The 22,400-nt window shown below is 37.3% G+C and overlaps 1 protein-coding gene across 3 annotated transcripts; it reads left to right on the top strand.

Annotated features, from left to right (window-relative positions):
* The first annotated feature begins 17,790 nt into the window (after positions 1-17,790).
* LOC147553394 (protein NRT1/ PTR FAMILY 8.1-like) lies at positions 17,791-21,954 on the top strand. Of its 3 annotated transcripts, none has more exons than XM_086671839.1 (6): positions 17,791-18,432; positions 18,545-18,653; positions 18,927-19,114; positions 19,413-19,630; positions 19,954-20,507; positions 20,864-21,954. In XM_086671839.1, exons 3-6 carry the CDS (start codon positions 19,012-19,014, stop codon positions 21,693-21,695), a joined length of 1,707 nt encoding a protein of 568 aa, XP_086527965.1. In that variant the 5' UTR covers positions 17,791-18,432; positions 18,545-18,653; positions 18,927-19,011; the 3' UTR covers positions 21,696-21,954. The 3 variants fall into 3 exon arrangements, with proteins under 3 accessions (XP_086527965.1, XP_086527966.1, XP_086527964.1); XM_086671840.1 differs by having other exon boundaries at positions 18,059-18,403; XM_086671838.1 differs by lacking the exon at positions 18,545-18,653 and having other exon boundaries at positions 18,135-18,432.
* The last annotated feature ends 446 nt before the right edge of the window (positions 21,955-22,400 follow it).

The following is a 22,400-nucleotide window of genomic DNA, read 5'->3' on the forward strand; positions in this document are numbered from 1 at the left end:
GTTTGAGTGTTGCATTGGAGATGCTCTAAGTGGGAGGTTGGGATACATACACCAATTTTTGTTTTTGTATGACACTTTTGTGCAGAATTTCAATCAAAATCTAACGACAGAATTATACTTATATTGAAATTTGAAAATTTATGTTCGATTGTACATGTAGTAGATTCATACCTTCACAACGATGTGAAATACAAATTGATACTATATGAAATTGCCCAATTCTATCTACTTGCCATTCATTTTGGAAAATAAGAAAATGATTGCCATGTTAAAATTTAGCTTATGTTGTCATACTCACACATCTAATTTAGTGGGTCATGTGAATCTTGGAAAGTCTACCAAATAAATGAAAGGATTGGTTGTTTTTGGAGTCTGCAAGGAGGGGAAATGAAACAGGTAGAGATAGAAACAAGTGAACCACCAATTGTTGCAAATGGTACTACAACCAAAACCTTTCCAAGCCCTAATATTTTCTTGAAGATTTTATCACCTCAAAGATTTGTATAAGTTTGTTTCTTTTGTTTTTTATAACCTAACAGGGATTCATAGTGGCTGTAAGAGGCATTTGAGGCAGTTTCCAAAAGAAGGCAGTTTCCAAAAGAAGGCAGTATAGGATATTGGTATTGGCGGTTTAGTTTTGCAAAAGCCAATAGGCGGTTTCATGGCATCAATTTGATTGAGGTCGGCTTTCTTTGGTTTCTAAATTTTGGCTACAAGGCTACCAATTCCTATTATGGTCGGTGGATAAAAAAACTATATATAGGGGTTTGTGTATTGGTAACCATCATCAACACAAGCAACAACAACTCTTCTTTAGAGAGAGCTAAAGAGAGAGAGCAAGTGAGAGAGAAAATTTTTGTTCATAGTTTTGAGCGGTGTTTAATTTCTCGGTCGTCGAAGATTTAGTATAGAAGGTTAATTTCTATACGGTACCATCTTGGGACGAACTTGCGGGTTGTGTGAGTCGTCTTCATCTATCCTTCAATAAAGATTTCTTGTTCGCCCGAGGACGTAGGCTTTAGGCCGAACCTCGTTAATTTCTGTTTGCATATTTGATTTTGGCTTAGTTTTTTCGATTAATCTTCATAGTCGGATCAATTTCTAGATAGGTTCGATAGCTTCCGTGACTTTCAGTTCTAACAATTGGTACCAGAGCCTTGTTGAGATTGAACGAAGAGAAGATGGGATCGAGAAGTGGTACGGTCAAAGCAGGGAAATATGAGATAGAGAAGTTCAATGGGAAAAACGATTTTTCTTATTGGCGGATGCAGATGAAGAATCTGTTAATCTCGCAGAAATTACACAAGACGTTGACGGGAAAGAAACCAGGAGATATGTCAGATGAGGATTGGGAAGAGTTAGATCTCGAAGCACGGGCTACCATTATGTTGTGTCTTGAGAGGGACGTGGCGTTCCTAGTAGACGAAGAAACAACGGCGGCGGGTGTGTGGTTAAAACTAGAAAGCAGTTTCATGACGAAAACTTTAACGAATCGGGTCTACTTAAAATCCAAATTATTCACATGTAGAATGGAAGAGGGTTCTTCTATTCAGGAATATGTGAATAGGTTTGACAGGATTATCTCAGATTTGAAGGATATTGATGTTAAGGTTGAGGATGAGGACCAAGCCCTCATATTGTTACTTTCATTGCCTAAATCCTATGAGAACCTTGTTCAAACTTTGATGCTTGTTGGTGATAGTCTAAGCATAGAAGAGACGAGAAATTCGCTATTAGCGGATGATCTTCGTAAGGTTGCTACTAGCAGTATGGCGTCGGGTGGAGTAGACAAAGAACAAGCACAAGGGTTGTTTGTAACGAGGGGGAGGAGTAATGAAAGGGGAAAGGGAAAGGGCGGGAAATCTAGATCCAAATCTAGAGGCTCTTTCAAGAAAACGTGCTTTAGTTGTGGTGAGCTTGATCACTTTAAAGCGGCTTGTCCAAAGAGAAAGTTGAAGCAAAAGAACGAAGGCTACAAGGAGAAACAAGAGATGCAAGAGGCGGGATATGTGTCAGAAGAGGCGGACGAATGTTTCTCGGTGACAGAGGTGTCTGAGAAGATCTTCGATAAGTGGATGCTTGATTCAGGGGCGTCACACCATATGTGTCCAAATAGGGAGTGGTTTACTACCTATAGGAGTATAGATGGTGGTACAGTTATACTGGGTGATGATAGTATATATAAAACTGTGGGACTCGGAACAATACGGATCAAGATGCACGATGGAGTGGTGAGAACATTGACGGACGTAAGACACATACCCGATTTGTGGAAAAATCTAATTTCCCTTGGTGTGTTGGAGCGGAACGGCTGTAAGATAATTATAGAGAATGGCTCCATAAAAGTCATTAAGGGTTCTTTGGTGGTAATGAGAGGTACTCGTTACGGTAATTTATACAAACTTTTGGGGACAACAATTACTGGAGATGTAGCAGTAGGAATCAGTGGAAGGGATCCAACGGCTAGTACGAGGCTTTGGCATATGCGCCTTGGGCATATGTCAGAAAAGGGTCTATCTCTGATGTGCGGGAAAGGCTTGTTGAAGGACATGAAGAAGCCTTGCATGGAGTTTTGTGAGCATTGTGTGTTCGGGAAGGCACACAGGGTGACGTTCTCTACAAGCAAGCACAGGAGCAAAGAGGTATTAGACTACGTACATACCGATGTCTGGGGACCGGCAAAGTTACCTTCCAAGGGTGGTTCCAGGTATTTTGTTACGTTCGTTGATGATAATTCGAGATTTGTCTGGCTTTATTTTCTGAAGCATAAGAATGAGGTATTCAACACGTTCCTGGTGTGGAAAGCAATGGTTGAGAACAAAACTGGTCGAAAGCTGAAGACGTTAAGGTCAGATAATGGGACCGAGTACACGGATGGGGCATTCAAGGAGTTTTGTAATCAGGAAGGCATTGTGAGGCACTGGACAGTAGTAAACACACCTCAGTAGAATGGAGTCGCAGAGAGATTGAACCGTACACTACTTGAGAAGGCTAGATGTATGCGCTCCAATTCGGGACTAGGCATAGAATGGTGGGCAGAATCTGTTGCTACAGCTTGTTATATTGTGAACAGGACTCCACATTCTTCTTTAGATGGCGGCATACCTTACGAGGTGTGGTCAGGTGAACATGCAGATTACGGGAGACTTAAGGTTTTCGGTTGTACGGCCTATTACCATGTTAAAGGTAACAAACTTGACAATAGAGCAAAGAAGGCAATTTTCTTAGGATATGCTACAGGAGTCAAGGGTTATCGGCTATGGTGTACGGAAGACAAGAAGTTTGTAATCAGCAGAGATGTGGTGTTTGATGAGTCATCTATTGTAGCTATGGAGAAAGCTACGGTGCCTAATTGTGGTGATGTTGGGTCTACTAAAGCTCAAGTAGTGGAAGTAGAAGCCGAAGACCAACGGGTTTCTAGGAATCATGATCAGGTGGAGCATCAAGATAAAACTCAGGATGGGGAAATTGATGAACCCGATCATGAGGAGGTTCAAGGGGAAGGTACACAAGTTTTACAACAACAGCAGCAGGATGTTTCGGTACACACTAGGCCGAAACGGTTATATAAGCCGGTACAGAGGTTAGGGTCAGACAAACCTCTTAGGCATTACGGGCAGGCAAATGTGGTTGAATATGCACTCTCGGTGGAAGACGACGAGCCGGTCACCTTCAATCAAGCTATCACCGCGGCGTAAAGAGAGAGTTGGTTGGTTGCTATGCAAGAAGAGATGGAGTCTCTTCACAAGAACCAGACATGGGAGGTTGTCCCATTGCCCGAAGGTAAGTCTGTTATTGGTTGTAAATGGGTGTATAAGAAGAAAGAGGATTCTTCCGAAATCAAGGGTACAAGGTATAAGGCAAGACTAGTGGCCAAGGGTTATGCACAGAAAGAAGGGGTCGACTACAATGAGATTTTCTCACCGGTCGTGAAACATACTTCTATTCGGGTGCTATTGAGTATTGTTGCTCACAGTGATCTTGAGCTGGAACAACTCGATGTTAAAACCGCCTTCTTGCACGGAGATTTGGAAGAAGAAATTTATATGGCTCAACCTGAGGGATACAAGGTTGAGGGTAAAGAAAATCAAGTATGTCGTTTGAAGAAATCTCTTTACGGACTAAAACAATCCCCTCGCCAATGGTACAAACGATTTGATTTTTTCATGCTAAAGCATGGTTTTCGCAGAAGTGACTATGATTGTTGTGTATACATCAAAAAGCTTCGCGAAGGTGACTTTATTTATCTCCTTTTGTATGTGGATGACATGCTTATTGCTTCTCGAAGCATGGTGGAGATAAATAAGTTGAAATCTCAACTCAGTCAAGAGTTTGAGATGAAAGACATGAGCGCTGCAAAGAAGATACTGGGAATGGAGATTAAGAGAGAGCGATCAAGTAAGAAACTGTACTTGAATCACAAAGGTTACATCGAACGAGTAGTTTCTCGATTTGGGATGCAGAATGCGAAGGCGGTGTCAACACCTTTGGCACCACACTTCAGGCTCTCGGGAAAACAATCTCCCACTACTACGGTGGAGAAGGATCATATGGATCGTGTACCGTATGCTAGTGCAGTTGGCAGTTTGATGTACGCTATGGTGTGTACTCGTCCGGATATTTCACAGGCGGTCAGTGTGGTTAGTAGGTTTATGGCAAACCCGGGAAAGACACATTGGGAAGCTGTGAAGTGGGTCTTGAGGTACTTGAAGGGTACTGTTGATACGGGTTTGTGCTTTGGTGGAGACACATGTCAGGTAAGCGGTTATGTTGACTCGGATTATGCTGGCGATCTAGATAGAAGACGATCTACTACTGGTTATGTATTTAAGGTACATGGTGCTCCAGTTAGTTGGCGATCGATGTTACAATCTACAGTTGCGTTATCTACTACGGAGGCCGAGTATATGGCTATGACCGAGGGTGTGAAGGAAGCATTGTGGTTGTGGGGTCTTCTGGATGATCTAGGGATTAAGCAGGAGTGCGTGGATGTATGGTGTGATCGTCTAAGTGCGATGATGAGACATGAAAATGTCCCATCTGAATCTCTTAACTCGGGTTAGTTAGTCCAGTTCGAGCGGTTACTCTGATGATTTGTTTTATTTTCTTTCTCAGGTCTCATTTACGGAGTTCGATGCGAAAACATCGTGATAAAGACATACTTGAGGGGCATTTTGGTCATTTTAATGACAAGGGTATTCTGGTCAATATTAGTGCTCATGTGAAAGTAGAACCCGAGACGAATCCAACGGCGAAAACGGAAGTCGAATCGGAGTCCGGGAGAGCAAATGAGAGCAAGTCAAACTTTTGGTCATATCTAGTTTACCAGAATTCGAGAAGGACACGTGTGAGTAGTAGAACAAAAGATGGACGGTGAGATGTGCGGGTGGTACAACTTCGGGCACATTGAGAGGCACTATGGAATTTCATTAACAATGATTCGGTGCATCTCATTTATAGTCCTCAATGCCCAAACATCAATTTGTAGGACACATGGCACGAGACGGAAAGATCCAACGTCTGGACGTCCACCTTATCGAATTTTGATGTGCCTAAGGTGTAGCAAAATCTTTTAAACCCAACAGCATTCACGTGAAGGGCATCCATCATTCATTCCCTTCTTAGATTTATAAATAATTCAAAATCTTTTCCTTTTTTCTATCTTTGGATATGATAGAGAATAGAAAGAGGAAAGAGAACGTGAATATGGAAGGAAGAACAGAGAAAGGAAATTGGAAGAGATGGCTGTAGATTTTCGTTAGAGACAAAGAAGGAAAGATTTTATTGCTTCTTAGAAGTATGGAAATTAAAGCTGGAGATTCAATGAGATTAAAGGAAAATTATGAGAACATTATTCAGAGTTAAAGAAATAATAACAGCTAAAGAAGGATGGATGAAATTCAATTGATATTCTATGTAGAGAATTGAAAGGAAAGAAAATTGGCAGGCTGGAGAGAAGATATTTGAGAGGGAAAGATATTCTTCTCGGGTATAAACAGGACAGGGAGAGCATCATCATTTTTTATCTCGGTTTGGGGTCAAAAATCACCATCTCAGCCGGGGGTTCATCCTCTTGGTAGCTCAACAAAACCAGAAATTATTAGAGAGAGAGTTATTACCATCATCATCATCTTCATCTCATTCTTCTGTTTTTATTTTAGTGAGAGAAAGAAAACATCAATAGTGAGAGGAAGAGAGATTTGTAGTGAGGGAAAGAAAATAACAGAGAAAGAGTTATCATTATCTTCTTCATCTTTTTATTCTTTTCTTGTTAATCAACTCCTCAAAGTTTACTAAGAGAAAACCAGAGAGGATTTAGACTTGTCATTATCTTTTTATCTTTGTGAGAGAGAGAGAGGGTATTGATTGAGTAAACAGAACATCATTAGTTATTGAATCTTCTTCCTCTTATCTTTGTTTTATAAATCAGATTAGTAGAGATATAGAGAGAGAAAGAGAAAGAAAAGAGAAAGAGAGAAAAGAGAAAGAGAAAACAGTATAGAAAGGTTAGAGTGAGAAAGAAGGAGAAAACAGTAAAGAGAGAAGAAAAACCAGGGAAGGAAAATTATTTTCTCACCTGGAAATCGTTTCCGGGAAGATGAGAAAATAATTTTCTCTAAGGGTCTGTTTGGCAGAATTTTGGGAAAACAGAAGGAAAATCTTTCCCTAAGGCTCTGTTTGGTTTGGAAAAAGCGAAAAAGTTGAGTTTTCTTCTTCCTCTCTTTATTTAATTTTCTAATTTATTTTATCCATGAGTAACTAACTTTCCTATCTAGGGTTTTAGATGAAGTTTTAATAATTGTTCTAATGATAAATTTATTACAGTTTTTATTATTTTAACGATAATATCTTCCGGGTTTTTAGACCATCCATGGACTGAAAATCTGAGTTATACAAAGAACAATCGAATTAGACCAAATTAAATTGTCGTTAGAACTGATTATATAGACGGATTCAGAAAACCCTAGGCTCTCCCCCATTTGAGTTCCTTGTATCATTTGTAATTATTTTCTTTCCGCAATTTTATTTTAATATTTTATTTATTCTATTTTATTACCAAAACCTCATCAAAACCAAAAACCAAGTTACTTCCAAGTCTTAGAATAGGTTTCACTTAGTCTCTGAGGAACGAACCGGTCTTACCGGAAAAATTACAACTTGACACCCGTGCACTTGCGGGTGTAGACCTATTTAGGGTAACCTTTCTAGGCCCATCAAGTTTTTGGCGCCGCTGCCGGGGACTAAGTTCAAAATTTTTTCTAAACTTGGAAAGTTTTTATTTTTGGTAAGTTTTTATTTTTGGCCACTTTGACTTGCTTCTCTATTTTTGGTGTGCAGGGCATTAAGGAGCGAAAGAGAAGGCGCAAACAAGGAGGAGGAGTCGAAAAGAAGAAATTTACAGTTTTATTTTATTTTATTTTTGGTGAGAGAGAGACTTTAGACTTTCTAGACTTTATTTTTGGATTTAAGTTTTGACCCTAATTTAAAGGGCATAAATTGTAACCGAAAAACCAAAACGAAGCCTCGGGTTCGAACACTCGCGGGGAGAGTGGCCCGAGTCGTCTGCAAAGGTCGTCGCCCGTCTCGAACGGGAGGTAACTTTCTCTAATCACCCACGAATCCCCTGTTAGTGGGTACTTTTTATAAGATCTTAGTAGTGCTTCCTCGGTTTTCGTGTTTAAAAAAAAAAAAAAAAAAATTTTGGACCAAAAGAAAGGAGTCAAGTTTAGTTACATAAGTGTCAATTCTCATCTTGTGATCGTGCCTGACCATCATGGCGCATTTTTCTAATGGTTGGACATACCCTGTTGGTGATGATGACCTTGATATAACCTTAAGAGAATACCAACAGTTGCTTAACCAACGTGGTACGACTTTAAGAGATTGTCAACGACTTAACGAGGGGAATAGGCTAGTTGAGCCTAACCGAACTGGTATGACCCTAGGAGAGTACCAACAGATGTGTAGAGACGAGCCTAACCGACCGGGTATGACATTTCAGGATTATAAACGAATGTCTAGAAACAGTCCGATTAGTGAGTGGAGTAGACCATATGAGCCTGATCGATCTCATATGACATTAAGAGATTATCAGCAAATGTGTGGAGATGGTCCGATTAGCGATGGATATGGTCCGACGCCAAATATATATGAGAGACCTTATAGTCCACACTATTCTGAGACCAATGACTTTAGAGACAGGTATGATCCTAATATGTACGGTGAGAGTTTTTATCAAGAGTCTTCATTTAATTACACTAGTGAGCCTTATTATGAGGAGACTCTTGAAGATAGATCTCGATCAGAGTCCGAGAGTCGTCTTATTGAGATTATGTCACAATTTACGACTCAAATGCAGCAGGATACTGAGTCCTTGGCTCAACAGATGAAAATGTTTAAGTCACAGTTATTCGCCGACGAGGAAGGGGGTTCACCACCCCAAACTCAGGAAGGTACTAGGTACGATGACGAGGTTAATACGTCTAACCCTAGTACTAAGTTAAATGTCGATGAATTTACTGATAATATCCTAGAGCCTGAAAGGTCTGATGACCTTGTTGTCTTGCTTCCTCCACCTATGTCATCTCACCATGATAGGACTGTATTAGACGTTGATATCCAGAATGACGGCGCTATGAGCAAGTTTGGGAATGACACTATTCTGAACTTTCCGACATTTGAGATTTGTAAGGAGTCAGCCTTAGATGAAATTCTAGGAAGGCATGATATTATGAATGACTGCGAGACTCCAGATGTATTTGAGGACATTGATGATAGTAGAGACATGTTAGATAGTTTGTCAGACTGTTTACCTAAGGAAACCATGGACCTTGACCTGGTCCCCGAGCATATTGCCTTACCCTTAGAGTCTAGTTTGACCTTTCACATGGTCTCAGACTCGGTTGTTGATCCCTTTTGGGACACTTCAGATGTCTCCTCTAGAACGTCTATGGAAATAGTGGATATTCTATCCACTAAACTTGCAGATGACTTTCTGCCTTCGACGGATATATTGGCCCTTCATTGTTATGTCGATCCTTTTTATGACTTTCCAGTCATTGGTCCGAGTATTTATAGTTACTTAGTGGACTGTGCATCCACTAAGTTTGGGGATTGCCCCTCTTCTTTGATAGTCTCACATGCACTCTCTGCAATTCAAAAAAATGTGAGACTATCGTTCACCGAAAACTTTGTGTTTTGGGTGGACCCACAGATGTATCGATTATTGGTTTACAGTTAATCACATATTTGTAATCCAGTAGGTATAATTCTTCTATTTTTTCGAGTCATCTGTTTCGTCTGGCTGAAGACGTTAAACTTAGCGCTTTCTGGGAGGCAACCCACTGTTAGGACGTTGGAATCAGGTAATATCTTTCCCTTCACCCTGTTATTTTTTTGCATAGTCTTCAGAACATTGAGGACAATGTTCGGTTTAAGTTTGGGGATAGGGGATTGAAATTTTTGCGTCCTTATTTCAAAAATTCAAAAGGGTTCAAAATTTTTCAAAATTTTAAATTTTTGGATTGAAAATGTGAGTCTAGTTATTTTTGCTTGTTAATAGTTATAGAGTCTAGTTGGTTGTACTACACTTTTGCTAAAGGTTTTTCCACGAATTTCGAGTCTTGAAGTTGTCTGTGCACTAGCCATGTGAGTGTTAGATAGGTGAAGAGTGGACATTTCTAAGAGAACTTAATCGATCATTGGTGGAGACTTAACCTATGTGAGATTCTGAGCCTTTCTTTTTGTTTTGAGTGATCTCTTCTGAGCTAACTCTGAGTAGAATGAAGAGCTACTCAACCTCGCAATATTCATTAGAGCTCAGTTGATCTCTTGAGTTCAAATTTTACAACCACTAGGGATGTCATCAGGAAGTAAACCTTTCTCTTGTAGTCTGAGAAACTTGAAAACAGTGTCAACTAGAGGAAGATACGAACCTCATCATTTAGAACCCTGAGAATAAGGCATGAAGCAAAGTGGAGAAAATTATACTCAAGGAAATTGTTGAGAAAGTAAGTTGTGTATTTTAGAGTGCATTACCAGAAGTGAAAAAAAAAAAAAAAAAAAAAAAAAAAAAAAAAAAAACAAAGAAATAGAAAAAGAAAAAAAATGTTTATGTAGTTTTGTTTAAGTGTTTATCCCTTGAAGTAGTTTTTGAAGATTTGAAGACGTCGAGTTCTCAGGAGTTCTAGTGACATCATCATTATAGTCTATTAACCTCTAGAAAGCATTGTTAGATAGTTGATCAGGTGAGAAGAGTTGGTTAGCTTCCCCATTCCGTATTAGTGGTTGTTTCATTTCTATGAGATCAGTCGTTACCAAAAATTTAGTCCGTCTTTTGTAATGTGTTGAGTTTTCCTTCATACTCATACTCGCACATTGAGCGAACCATTTCTGAGTGACTTAAATTTTTGAGTGTATGACCGTGAGGCAACAGTCGAGGCGAAATGTATTGAGAAAGTAATCGAGGTCTTGTCTGTTCGGAACTGAAATGATGCTCATATTGGCTGGTCACGTGCACTTCGGGTCTTGATTACTAGTGAAGGAATTTTAGCTTTTGTATGGTTTGGTTAGCTTGGATTTCATTTCTATTAACTTTCGAAAACTTACCGGATAAACATTTTTAGTCCATACCATATTTAGACCCTTCTGCATTTTTGAAATCCTTGAATTTTGTGGGTAGATTCACTGCAAACCCTCACGAGACAAAACTCGTCCACTAGGGGAAACCTAGGGGTTTAACGGCTTGTTGCACGTGCTAAGTGCAATCGTGATTCCCTACGAAAGTGGTGAAGGTGGGTTTAGTTTTATCTTTCTGTTTTGCTCGAGGACTAGCAAAATCTAAGTTTGGGGATGTTTGATGAGACATGAAAATGTCCCATCTGAATCTCTTAACTCGGGTTAGTTAGTCCAGTTCGAGCGGTTACTCTGATGATTTGTTTTATTTTCTTTCTCAGGTCTCATTTACGGAGTTCGATGCGAAAACATCGTGATAAAGACATACTTGAGGGGCATTTTGGTCATTTTAATGACAAGGGTATTCTGGTCAATATTAGTGCTCATGTGAAAGTAGAACCCGAGACGAATCCAACGGCGAAAACGGAAGTCGAATCGGAGTCCGGGAGAGCAAATGAGAGCAAGTCAAACTTTTGGTCATATCTAGTTTACCAGAATTCGAGAAGGACACGTGTGAGTAGTAGAACAAAAGATGGACGGTGAGATGTGCGGGTGGTACAACTTCGGGCACATTGAGAGGCACTATGGAATTTCATTAACAATGATTCGGTGCATCTCATTTATAGTCCTCAATGCCCAAACATCAATTTGTAGGACACATGGCACGAGACGGAAAGATCCAACGTCTGGACGTCCACCTTATCGAATTTTGATGTGCCTAAGGTGTAGCAAAATCTTTTAAACCCAACAGCATTCACGTGAAGGGCATCCATCATTCATTCCCTTCTTAGATTTATAAATAATTCAAAATCTTTTCCTTTTTTCTATCTTTGGATATGATAGAGAATAGAAAGAGGAAAGAGAACGTGAATATGGAAGGAAGAACAGAGAAAGGAAATTGGAAGAGATGGCTGTAGATTTTCGTTAGAGACAAAGAAGGAAAGATTTTATTGCTTCTTAGAAGTATGGAAATTAAAGCTGGAGATTCAATGAGATTAAAGGAAAATTATGAGAACATTATTCAGAGTTAAAGAAATAATAACAGCTAAAGAAGGATGGATGAAATTCAATTGATATTCTATGTAGAGAATTGAAAGGAAAGAAAATTGGCAGGCTGGAGAGAAGATATTTGAGAGGGAAAGATATTCTTCTCGGGTATAAACAGGACAGGGAGAGCATCATCATTTTTTATCTCGGTTTGGGGTCAAAAATCACCATCTCAGCCGGGGGTTCATCCTCTTGGTAGCTCAACAAAACCAGAAATTATTAGAGAGAGAGTTATTACCATCATCATCATCTTCATCTCATTCTTCTGTTTTTATTTTAGTGAGAGAAAGAAAACATCAATAGTGAGAGGAAGAGAGATTTGTAGTGAGGGAAAGAAAATAACAGAGAAAGAGTTATCATTATCTTCTTCATCTTTTTATTCTTTTCTTGTTAATCAACTCCTCAAAGTTTACTAAGAGAAAACCAGAGAGGATTTAGACTTGTCATTATCTTTTTATCTTTGTGAGAGAGAGAGAGGGTATTGATTGAGTAAACAGAACATCATTAGTTATTGAATCTTCTTCCTCTTATCTTTGTTTTATAAATCAGATTAGTAGAGATATAGAGAGAGAAAGAGAAAGAAAAGAGAAAGAGAGAAAAGAGAAAGAGAAAACAGTATAGAAAGGTTAGAGTGAGAAAGAAGGAGAAAACAGTAAAGAGAGAAGAAAAACCAGGGAAGGAAAATTATTTTCTCACCTGGAAATCGTTTCCGGGAAGATGAGAAAATAATTTTCTCTAAGGGTCTGTTTGGCAGAATTTTGGGAAAACAGAAGGAAAATCTTTCCCTAAGGCTCTGTTTGGTTTGGAAAAAGCGAAAAAGTTGAGTTTTCTTCTTCCTCTCTTTATTTAATTTTCTAATTTATTTTATCCATGAGTAACTAACTTTCCTATCTAGGGTTTTAGATGAAGTTTTAATAATTGTTCTAATGATAAATTTATTACAGTTTTTATTATTTTAACGATAATATCTTCCGGGTTTTTAGACCATCCATGGACTGAAAATCTGAGTTATACAAAGAACAATCGAATTAGACCAAATTAAATTGTCGTTAGAACTGATTATATAGACGGATTCAGAAAACCCTAGGCTCTCCCCCATTTGAGTTCCTTGTATCATTTGTAATTATTTTCTTTCCGCAATTTTATTTTAATATTTTATTTATTCTATTTTATTACCAAAACCTCATCAAAACCAAAAACCAAGTTACTTCCAAGTCTTAGAATAGGTTTCACTTAGTCTCTGAGGAACGAACCGGTCTTACCGGAAAAATTACAACTTGACACCCGTGCACTTGCGGGTGTAGACCTATTTAGGGTAACCTTTCTAGGCCCATCATGCGATCCACTTGGCGAAGAATCAGGTCCATCATGCTCGTACTAAGCATATCGATGTTAGGTATCACTTTGTACGAGATGTCATAGAGGAAGGTGATGTTTCTCTTATGAAGGTACACACAGATGAGAATCCCGCGGACATGTTGACTAAAGTGGTAACATGTAGCAAGTTTCAGCATTGCCTGGAATTGCTACAAATCGGCTCGTGTTAAGTTGCCCGAAAGGGCGTAATGGCGACAAGGTAATCTTTATGTGAAGGATTGGTAGAACTACGGTAGGCTTGATCCTGTAAAAGGGTACGTAGGCAGTCATGGTCATATGGCGCAGTCGGATGAAGTTACAAGAAGTAGATATATCTTACAAGGAGTATCCTGGTGTTCGTCTAAAATTTGAAGAGTATCAAATTGTGTACGAGGTGGAGAATTGTAAGAGGCATTTGAGGCAGTTTCCAAAAGAAGGCAGTTTCCAAAAGAAGGCAGTATAGGATATTGGTATTGGCGGTTTAGTTTTGCAAAAGCCAATAGGCGGTTTCATGGCATCAATTGGATTGAGGTCGGCTTTCTTTGGTTTCTAAATTTTGGCTACAAGGCTACCAATTCCTATTATGGTCGGTGGATAAAAAAACTATATATAGGGGTTTGTGTATTGGTAACCATCATCAACACAAGCAACAACAACTCTTCTTTAGAGAGAGCTAAAGAGAGAGAGCAAGTGAGAGAGAAAATTTTTGTTCATAGTTTTGAGCGGTGTTTAATTTCTCGGTCGTCGAAGATTTAGTATAGAAGGTTAATTTCTATACGGTACCATCTTGGGACGAACTTGCGGGTTGTGTGAGTCGTCTTCATCTATCCTTCAATAAAGATTTCTTGTTCGCCCGAGGACGTAGGCTTTAGGCCGAACCTCGTTAATTTCTGTTTGCATATTTGATTTTGGCTTAGTTTTTTCGATTAATCTTCATAGTCGGATCAATTTCTAGATAGGTTCGATAGCTTCCGTGACTTTCAGTTCTAACAGTGGCTAATAATAATAAGCATGTTTCAATCATGTCTTAATGGGGTGTTCGGAAATCCCCTCTTTAAGAAATTGATTGGTTAATGAGTGAGGTGCAGGAAGAAGTGATAACACTCCGTATCTACGTTACATATGATTCTTATGGAAAGCAAGAAACAAGTGTACGTTTGAAAATATAGCACTGAACAATTATAGAATCATCCAAGAAGCACAAAATATGTATAAGGAATTCTTAGACCCGGTATTGAGTCATGAAATCATTGAAGCAAGGCTCGCGCCTAATCTCAAAATCTGAGTTTCACCAAAATCCGGGCAGTTAAAGGTGAATTTCGATGCTGCATACTTCAATGGTAATGCCACACTTGCTGCTGTTTATAGAAATGAAAGAGGAGAGTTTGTGATGGCCCCAACAACCAATTGTCGATCCTCATCGCCTTTGGAAGCAGAAACAAGGGCAACAAAGCTAGCACTTTCCGTTGCACTACTAATCCCCGAGTATGAGTGTGGTATTGAGGGCGATGCTATGATTGTAATAAATGGATGCTCAAAGGAGTTGAATGAGGTACCGTGGAGAATAAGACCGATTGTAATGGAGATCCAGTCAGATATTGCAAAGCTTGAGAAGACAGAGTTCTCTTATTGTCCACGTGAGGCGAGTAATGTTGCGCATATGTTAGCAAAGTTCTCTAATGTAAACTTGAATCAAACTTTGGAGATCTATCAGACTCCTAGTTGCATTGTATGTCCGTTGGCGGCAGATTTAGCCAACATTCATTATTGTTCTAATAGCTAATAAAGCAGGCAATGGCCTATTTTCATCAAAAAAAAAATGGTTTGGTTAATGAAAGAGACAGATTTAGGCAGTTGAGAGATAAGAAACCATGTAGACTAATAGAGGTTAAAAAAATAAAAACCCAAGAAGGTGAGAAATTTTGAGATACAATCAAAGGAATATAATCGATTAATTCTAATAAATTGCTTATTTTCTCGAAGTATGTTGATCTATACTCACTTTATACTTTTGGGACTATTTTATCAAAAAACAAATATCTTTTCCTTTCTCTTAACAAAAAAAAAATATATCTTTTCCCTTGGATAAAATGCTACACAATTTATATATTTTTGATACAACAAATGTCTTAAAAGTTTGAGTGGTGGCAGCAACTTGGTGCTTCTTACTTGGGGGCACACCAAAAAACAAGTGATTAGTTAGTACAATCATTGATAAGATCATCAAACCCAAATTTTGTGGGAAAGAAGAGGGGAGTGGGTCCATAACCCCATCAAGAGACCGTATATTTGTTTTCTTGAGCGTATCCATTCATGAAGACATGCTAGCAAACACCATAACACAAGGCATCACCATGAACATGCAATGGCCCCCACTCTTGACATATCTACCCAAAAAAGAAGTCAATTCCCCTTATCATTTACAACAAAAAAGAACAAATATAGTTAAGAAATGAATTTGTGAATTTGTCTATTCTAACATATATTAAGTTATAAATTATTTATATTTTTGATAAATTAAAATTTGTTTTCTTTACTGATAAGACCGTTTAAAAGCATGTGTTTTTAGAGGTAAGATAAATAAAAAAAAATTAATTTTCTTTAATACTTCTTCTAAAATTTAAAAATAACAACAAAGTAATAAAATTGATTACATATTCTACTTCTAGACCTAGTTAAATCGACTGTGATGCATCAATTGACTTTCACCTAGTCCAATCAAAATCTGCACCAGAGGATGTCTTAATTATACCAAACAGAATTGAACTTCTTTGACCAAAATATAAAATGATACTCATAAATATATAAAAAACAAATATATCCAAAGTTCACATGATATTAGGGACCATGTTACCTATTCTGGATAAGACTTGAGGTGGATAACACATGAAATGTAAAACACCAAGAATCTTGTGATACAAACAAATACCATCTTCTATGCACATACATGTTAAGCCCCTCTTTGAACTAACCCTAACAACTACTTTTGTTTTTATTGTTTAATGCAAATTCAGTTATCTTCTAATATTTCTACAAATGGTTCAACTCTATTAGTGTCAAATTTGTTTGTTGACTATGATGATATTATTTTTATTTATTTTTTGTTAATCGTCATCTAAGTCCAACGCCTTTGATCGAAGTCAAGTGCAACCTATAGCCAAACTATAGGTTTAGTCTAGGTAGACGTTTTCCGCTATAAGCAAATTTTGGTGCATTCGGGTGTGGTGTCTATAGTCAATGGTGGGCGCCTATATAATTTCCCTTGGCCCATCTCAGTAAATAAAAGGATAAACCCCCACCTAAGGTGGAGATCTGTATACTCATCCAAAACCTAATGTATATTATATAGTAAAAAGACTAATACTAATTATAATTCATAAATTTAGTTATGTTAATTTTCGACAAACATTATTAATTTATACATTCTTATTTATTAATATAATATAGATATATAAATTAAAACGGAACATAATCATTATTTTGATTTATATTGAAGACATGAACTTTATGGCATAATGGAATGGAAACTTGAAAACAACAACTTAAAATCAATGTAGAGACTTCAAAAGATTTATTAAGGATTTAAATATAAATTTGAAAATTAAAAAGAGGGGTTGGGCCATTGGTCCAAAAAGGGGGCCAAAATGAAATCCCACCCAAAGTTGCCTAAAAATGTAAAGGAGGTCCAATGTGTCAGTTTGGGGGGTCAAAATTACGTAAAGGGCCCTTAAAAAATAAAGTATTTACCGTTCATGCTATCGAAAATTACAAAATTGCCATCGAAAATTCTCGGGAAACGATTTTTTTTCTGAAAAATAATCTGACAACCCGTCCATCAGAATGTGTACTGTTCAGAAAATTACGGAACAACCACCGAAAAATTCCCGGGAAACGCAATTTTTTTTGGTAAATTATTTTATTTACTGGAAATTTTTTTCTGTACTAGACATTTTTGCTGGGCGGGAATTTGAAATTTCGTAAAAAAATTTGAAAATTTGGGCGGGAATTTGAATTTTCGTTTGAAAATTTCAAAACTTCGAAAAAAAAAAATTTGTGACCGGGAAATTATTTTATTTACTGGAAATTTTTTTCTGTACTAGACACTTTTGCTGGGCGGGAATTTAAAATTTTCAAAAAAATTTCAAAATTTGCCCGGGAATTTAAAATTTAAAAAAAAAAATTGAAATTTTGGCCGGGAATTTGAAATTTCGTTTGAAAATTTCGAAAAAAAGATTTCGTTTGAAAATTTCAAAAAAATTTGACAATTGGAATTTTTTGTGTACAGGAAATTATTTTATTTACCGGGAAGAGATGGTTTGCTAGGCGGGAATTTGAAATTTCGTTTCAAAATTTCAAATTTTCAAAAAATTTTGAAACTTTGAATTTTTCGTGTACTGGTAAATTATTTTATTTACCAGACTTTTTTTTTTCAGGAAAACGTCAGCATGTCCCGTCCAAGGGCAAGAGGGGAATAAAAAAAAAAACTGACATTTGGACCTGCAACTATTTTTGGGCAAGAGTGGATTTTTTTTGGGTTTACCCCCCAGATTTTGTACTGTTGACTCAAAAATCCAATTAAAAATGACTCAAATTTTTATTTAAAAAGCAAAAAAGGTCAAACCCAAGAGTTTGGAGGAATGACCCCTCCAAATATGGAGGGGGCCTCCTCATTGTGCTCCAAGTTTAAAGAAGTTTGGAGCTTGGAGCATCACTGTGCTCCTCCAAAATTTGTACCTTTTAGAGCACCCTTGAAGATGTTCTTAAAGATTTTTTTTTCAAAATAAGATAAAGACGATATTCTTTTTTAAGACGTTTCTTTTATTTTCTTTTTGGAGGTTGTACAAGGGGCTCACGTTTTAAAAAAACAAACGCATTGCCTAACTAACAACTTTAAGAGTTTGAGATATATTATGTGTAAAGTAAGCAAATCATTGTTGCGAACGTATAACAACTTTTAGCAATCTTCCTTGTTATTTTATTTAACTAGAATTCTAATTATAAAGTTATTTTTTTGGGGTAGTGGTTAAATTTACCATTAGAGCCACACATTTGAAATTATCCCAACAACCCATTTTTCACAAATTTGGAATTCTTGTTAGCTGTAATTATTTGAAAACTCTATTAGTTTTTCTCTGTAAATCTTTTAAATATGGAAACTACATTACTTTTATAAAGAAGAATAATCCTTCAAATTTTAGAATATATGTTTAAGTTTTTCATCATTGGTCAATATTTTCAACCACAAAAAATGTTGGCAAGTATATGACTTCCTCATTAGATTCCTATTAAAGATTTTGCTAATGATGCTGTTAACAGTGATGATTAAGCTTGACCAAAAAAACAATGATGATTAAGGTAAAAACACTAATTTCATTCTTAATCATTAGATTTTGTTTATTCCTAATAGAAATATATTTGTTAAATTACCCATGTTCCCAAAATGAATGAGAAAATGCTATCTGGCCAGAAAATTGGGTTGACACGGCCCAAAAGCTGATGCGGACAGATTCTACTAGCACGAGCATGTAAACAGAGAAACACCCTGATTAACGGAAAGCGACCACATCAGTTTGCAGGTTGTAGTCGGCCTCCATTTCCGATCAAATAGCATTTCTCTCCAATACACACTCATCCTATTTTGTGGTCTTTATTACAAATTTCTGCAAGTTAATTGATTATATATTGCTCTCTCTCTCTCCCCCCCTTTTTGTGTAATCCTCAAAGGTCATCTGTTAATCTTTTTTCTTTGGTTATATGATTGTTAAGTTAAATACGAGGTTTCGTGAAATATTGTGAAAATTACTTATTATCTTTTGAGATTCTAACACTTTTTTTTGCATGATTTATAGGAATCTTTGGTGAATCAAGAATAAAAAAAATAGAGTAACCAATCATCAAGAACTAGTCAAATTGTGAAAAGGGTGGGGCAAAAAAATGGAGCCAGACATATACACAAAAGATGGGACCATTGATATCCATGACAAACCTGCAATCAGGAATAAAACAGGAACATGGAGAGCTTGTCGTTACATTCTTGGTATATTTATTTCTTTACTTCAAAATACATATCTTTACTTCTTTAAAGACTTAGACGAAATCTATATAACTCGATATCTGAATTGACTCGAGGTAGATTTCACATTGTTTCTTTATGTCCTGCTCGTGATGTTTGACTCGCTTGAATGATAGATTGAGGTAGATTTTGAATCCATTTGATTTAATTGATTCATATTCAGACAAGTTAAACGAGGCAAATTCGAACAATGAGAAAAAAAAAATACTACCCAAGTTTCATTAGTAGTAGGGTTTTAATGGTGATAGTAAATTGATTACAGGAAACGAATTTTGCGAAAGATTGACCTATTGTGGGATGGGTGCTAATCTAGTGAACTATCTTGAGACTCATCTGAATCAAGGAAATGCTACAGCAGCAAGAAACGTCACGAATTGGTCAGGAACTTATTATGCAACACCACTGATTGGAGCTTTTCTTGCTGATTCTTACTTGGGAAGATATTGGACACTTGCTTCTTTCTCCATCATCTATGTTTTGGTAAGAACTAACGCGATCATAAGTATCGTTATTGGTTTATTACAATGGTGTCATTTGGACCAGGCTAACCTGACTGTCATTGAGCTCGCCCTAGCCTCGGCATGGCCAAGTCAGCATTTCAAAACATTTAATTCTTTGTGTGGCTTGGATCTTGGGCAAATTGGCTCAGCCTGGGTCTGGGGGGCTTTACGTGCTGTAGGACCTGGGCCTGGCATGGCCGGCTTTCGTGAGCCGGATATGGCCCATGCCTGTACCGCATGGCCTGTTGACACCACTTTTACTAGTTTAGGTTTCAAATGCTCATGAGGATATAAATTTTGTAGGGGATGATACTGCTAACAATGACAGCAACTGTTAATGGGCTAAAAACTTCATGTGATGTTAACGGTGTTTGCTACCCCACAAGTAACGATATCGCCTTATGTTTCATAGCACTTTATCTTATAGCTCTCGGAAACGGAGGAATTAAACCATGTGTATCTTCATTTGGCGCTGACCAGTTTGACGATGCTGACGAAAATGAGAAAACAAAGAAGGACTCTTACTTTAGTTGGTTTTATTTCTCTGTCAATGTAGGAGCTCTAATTGCCTCGTCTCTATTAGTTTGGATACAAACTAATTATGGTTGGGGTTTAGGTTTTGGAATTCCAGCTTTTGCCATGGCCATTGCTGTGGGAACTTTCTTCTTTGGCACACGCTTTTATCGTCATCATAAGCCCGGTAGAAGCCCTATAACAAAGATTTGTCAAGTTATAGTTGCTTCTTTCAGGAAATATGAAGTACAGATTCCTGACGATAAGTCTCTTCTTTTCGAGACTTCAATAGAAGAGTCCCTTATTGACGGAAGTAGAAAACTTTATCATACTAATGGTTTGAGGTAACTAACTCGTTCTTCTCCCATTGATTATCTATAAAACTTAGCTCTAAATGGTGTTTTTTTTCTCGTTTTCTTAATCTTAATACTTGTCTTAGTCAGGAGCACGGTAGTCATTTCATGTTATTTCAGATAATCGTCTCTTAACTCAAAGTAATTTTATGTCTGACTTAAATGGATCGAAAATTAGCTTGAGCTATTCATATTATATAAGGAGACAGAAAAAAGACAAATATTTTGAAATATGGGTGGGATCAATTCAGACCTCGAGTCAGATTTCAAATATTATCTGAATTAAAGAAGAACCAAATAAAGTCTCTTTCGCTCACTCTTATGTGTTTTTTTTATCACACTTTCAGTTTTTTCGACAAGGCTGCAGTCGTTACTGAATATACGAACGGAAGAGAATCATTCAATAGATGGAGACTTTGCTCAGTGACCCAAGTCGAAGAACTGAAGGCGGTTATTCGATTGCTTCCTATATGGGCAACTGGCATCGTTTTCGCTATTGTGTTAGGTCAAATTACCACAATTTTTGTTTTGCAAGGAAACACAATGGATCCAAGAATAGGGATGAAATTTAAAATCCCATCAGCATCAATCTCAACTTTCTTCACTGTTGCCATCCTTGTATGGGTACCCATCTATGACTATATAGTAGTTCCAATTGCAAGAAAATTCACAGGCAATAGAAATGGATTCACACAACTTCAAAGAATGGGAATAGGACTAGTAATGTCTATTTTTTCGATGTTAGCGGCTGGGCTCTTAGAAGTCATTCGTCTTCGTATAGTGAGAAAGAATAACTACTATGATCTTGAATACACACCTATATCTATCTTGTGGCAAATTCCTCAGTATTTCATATTTGGATGTGCCGAAGTATTTACCTTCATTGGGCAGTTAGAATTCTTCTATGATCAAGCACCCGACTCAATGAGAAGTATTTGTTCGGCTCTCGTTTACTTGACCGCATCACTAGGGAATTATTTTAGTAGTTTACTTATTACGATAATTACGAATCTGAGCACAAGAGATGGTAGTCTTGGATGGATACCGGATAATCTGAACCGAGGTCATGTTGATTATTTCTATTGGCTTCTAGCTGTGCTAAGTGCTATAAACTTTTTGGTTTATATCTTTATATGCAAGAGTTATACGTTTAAAAAGGCGGTCGAAACTCTACACTGAAAATCTATCATGGTCTAATGTGGTTGGCAGTGGAGTGAGTGAAAGAGGAGTATTGTTGATTTCATTTCAATTTGGTTTTCTCTCTAGCTTGCATTTTAGGGTTTAAAATTAAAATTATAGTTGTTGGATAAAAGCAACAAGCATTGTTTGTGACCTAAATGTTAGTTCTATATGTTAGAGTTGAGGAAGGTGTGGAAGCTAACTAACATAAGTTTATAGCTTATATTGAAAAATAAATAGTAATAGTTCTCTCTCTCAATTTTTTTTCTTATTTTTTTGAGAATTTTACGCACGTTAATAAGTGTTCGTTTCTATTTGGCTTCTCATATCTGACTATTTGACTTGTGTATTTGTCGTTCTCTTTATTTTATTCCCTTTGATTTAGTTTTGTTGAAGAATGGGGAAGAAGAGCTCTCTATAACAATGTATTAAGATTTTTAATCGCGTCCTCTCTATAGAGTGGTTATGGGATTAATATGGTTCTAATTTTACTAATATCTCCCTTTAACTGGTTCTACGTGGCAATCAGAGTTTAACTAGTTCTAATTTTTGGTAAACTTCGGGGCTCTAATCGCGTCCTCTCTATAGGATGGTTATGGTATTAAGTGGTGTGAATCTACAAGTACTGAGCCTATACAAGGTTGCCCATATGCTCGACCAAAATTGTCATCGTCAGACTTAGTATCTCTGTAACTTCGGTTACAA

This window comes from Eschscholzia californica, unplaced genomic scaffold (assembly GCF_041429995.1).
Source record: "Eschscholzia californica isolate CP2 unplaced genomic scaffold, dmEscCali1.0.p SCAF_3, whole genome shotgun sequence".
In the NCBI taxonomy this organism is placed as follows: Eukaryota; Viridiplantae; Streptophyta; class Magnoliopsida; order Ranunculales; family Papaveraceae; genus Eschscholzia; species Eschscholzia californica.

What these genes read in the sequence shown, in the direction of transcription:
- LOC147553394 (XM_086671839.1), top strand. Translation starts at nt 19,012, where the DNA reads ATGGAGCCAGACATATACACAAAAGATGGGACCATTGATATCCATGAC. An exon ending in AGCTTGTCGTTACATTCTTG is followed by an intron (nt 19,115 to 19,412) that starts GTATATTTATTT and finishes AATTGATTACAG; the next exon opens with GAAACGAATTTTGCGAAAGA. An exon ending in TATCATACTAATGGTTTGAG is followed by an intron (nt 20,508 to 20,863) that starts GTAACTAACTCG and finishes TCACACTTTCAG; the next exon opens with TTTTTTCGACAAGGCTGCAG.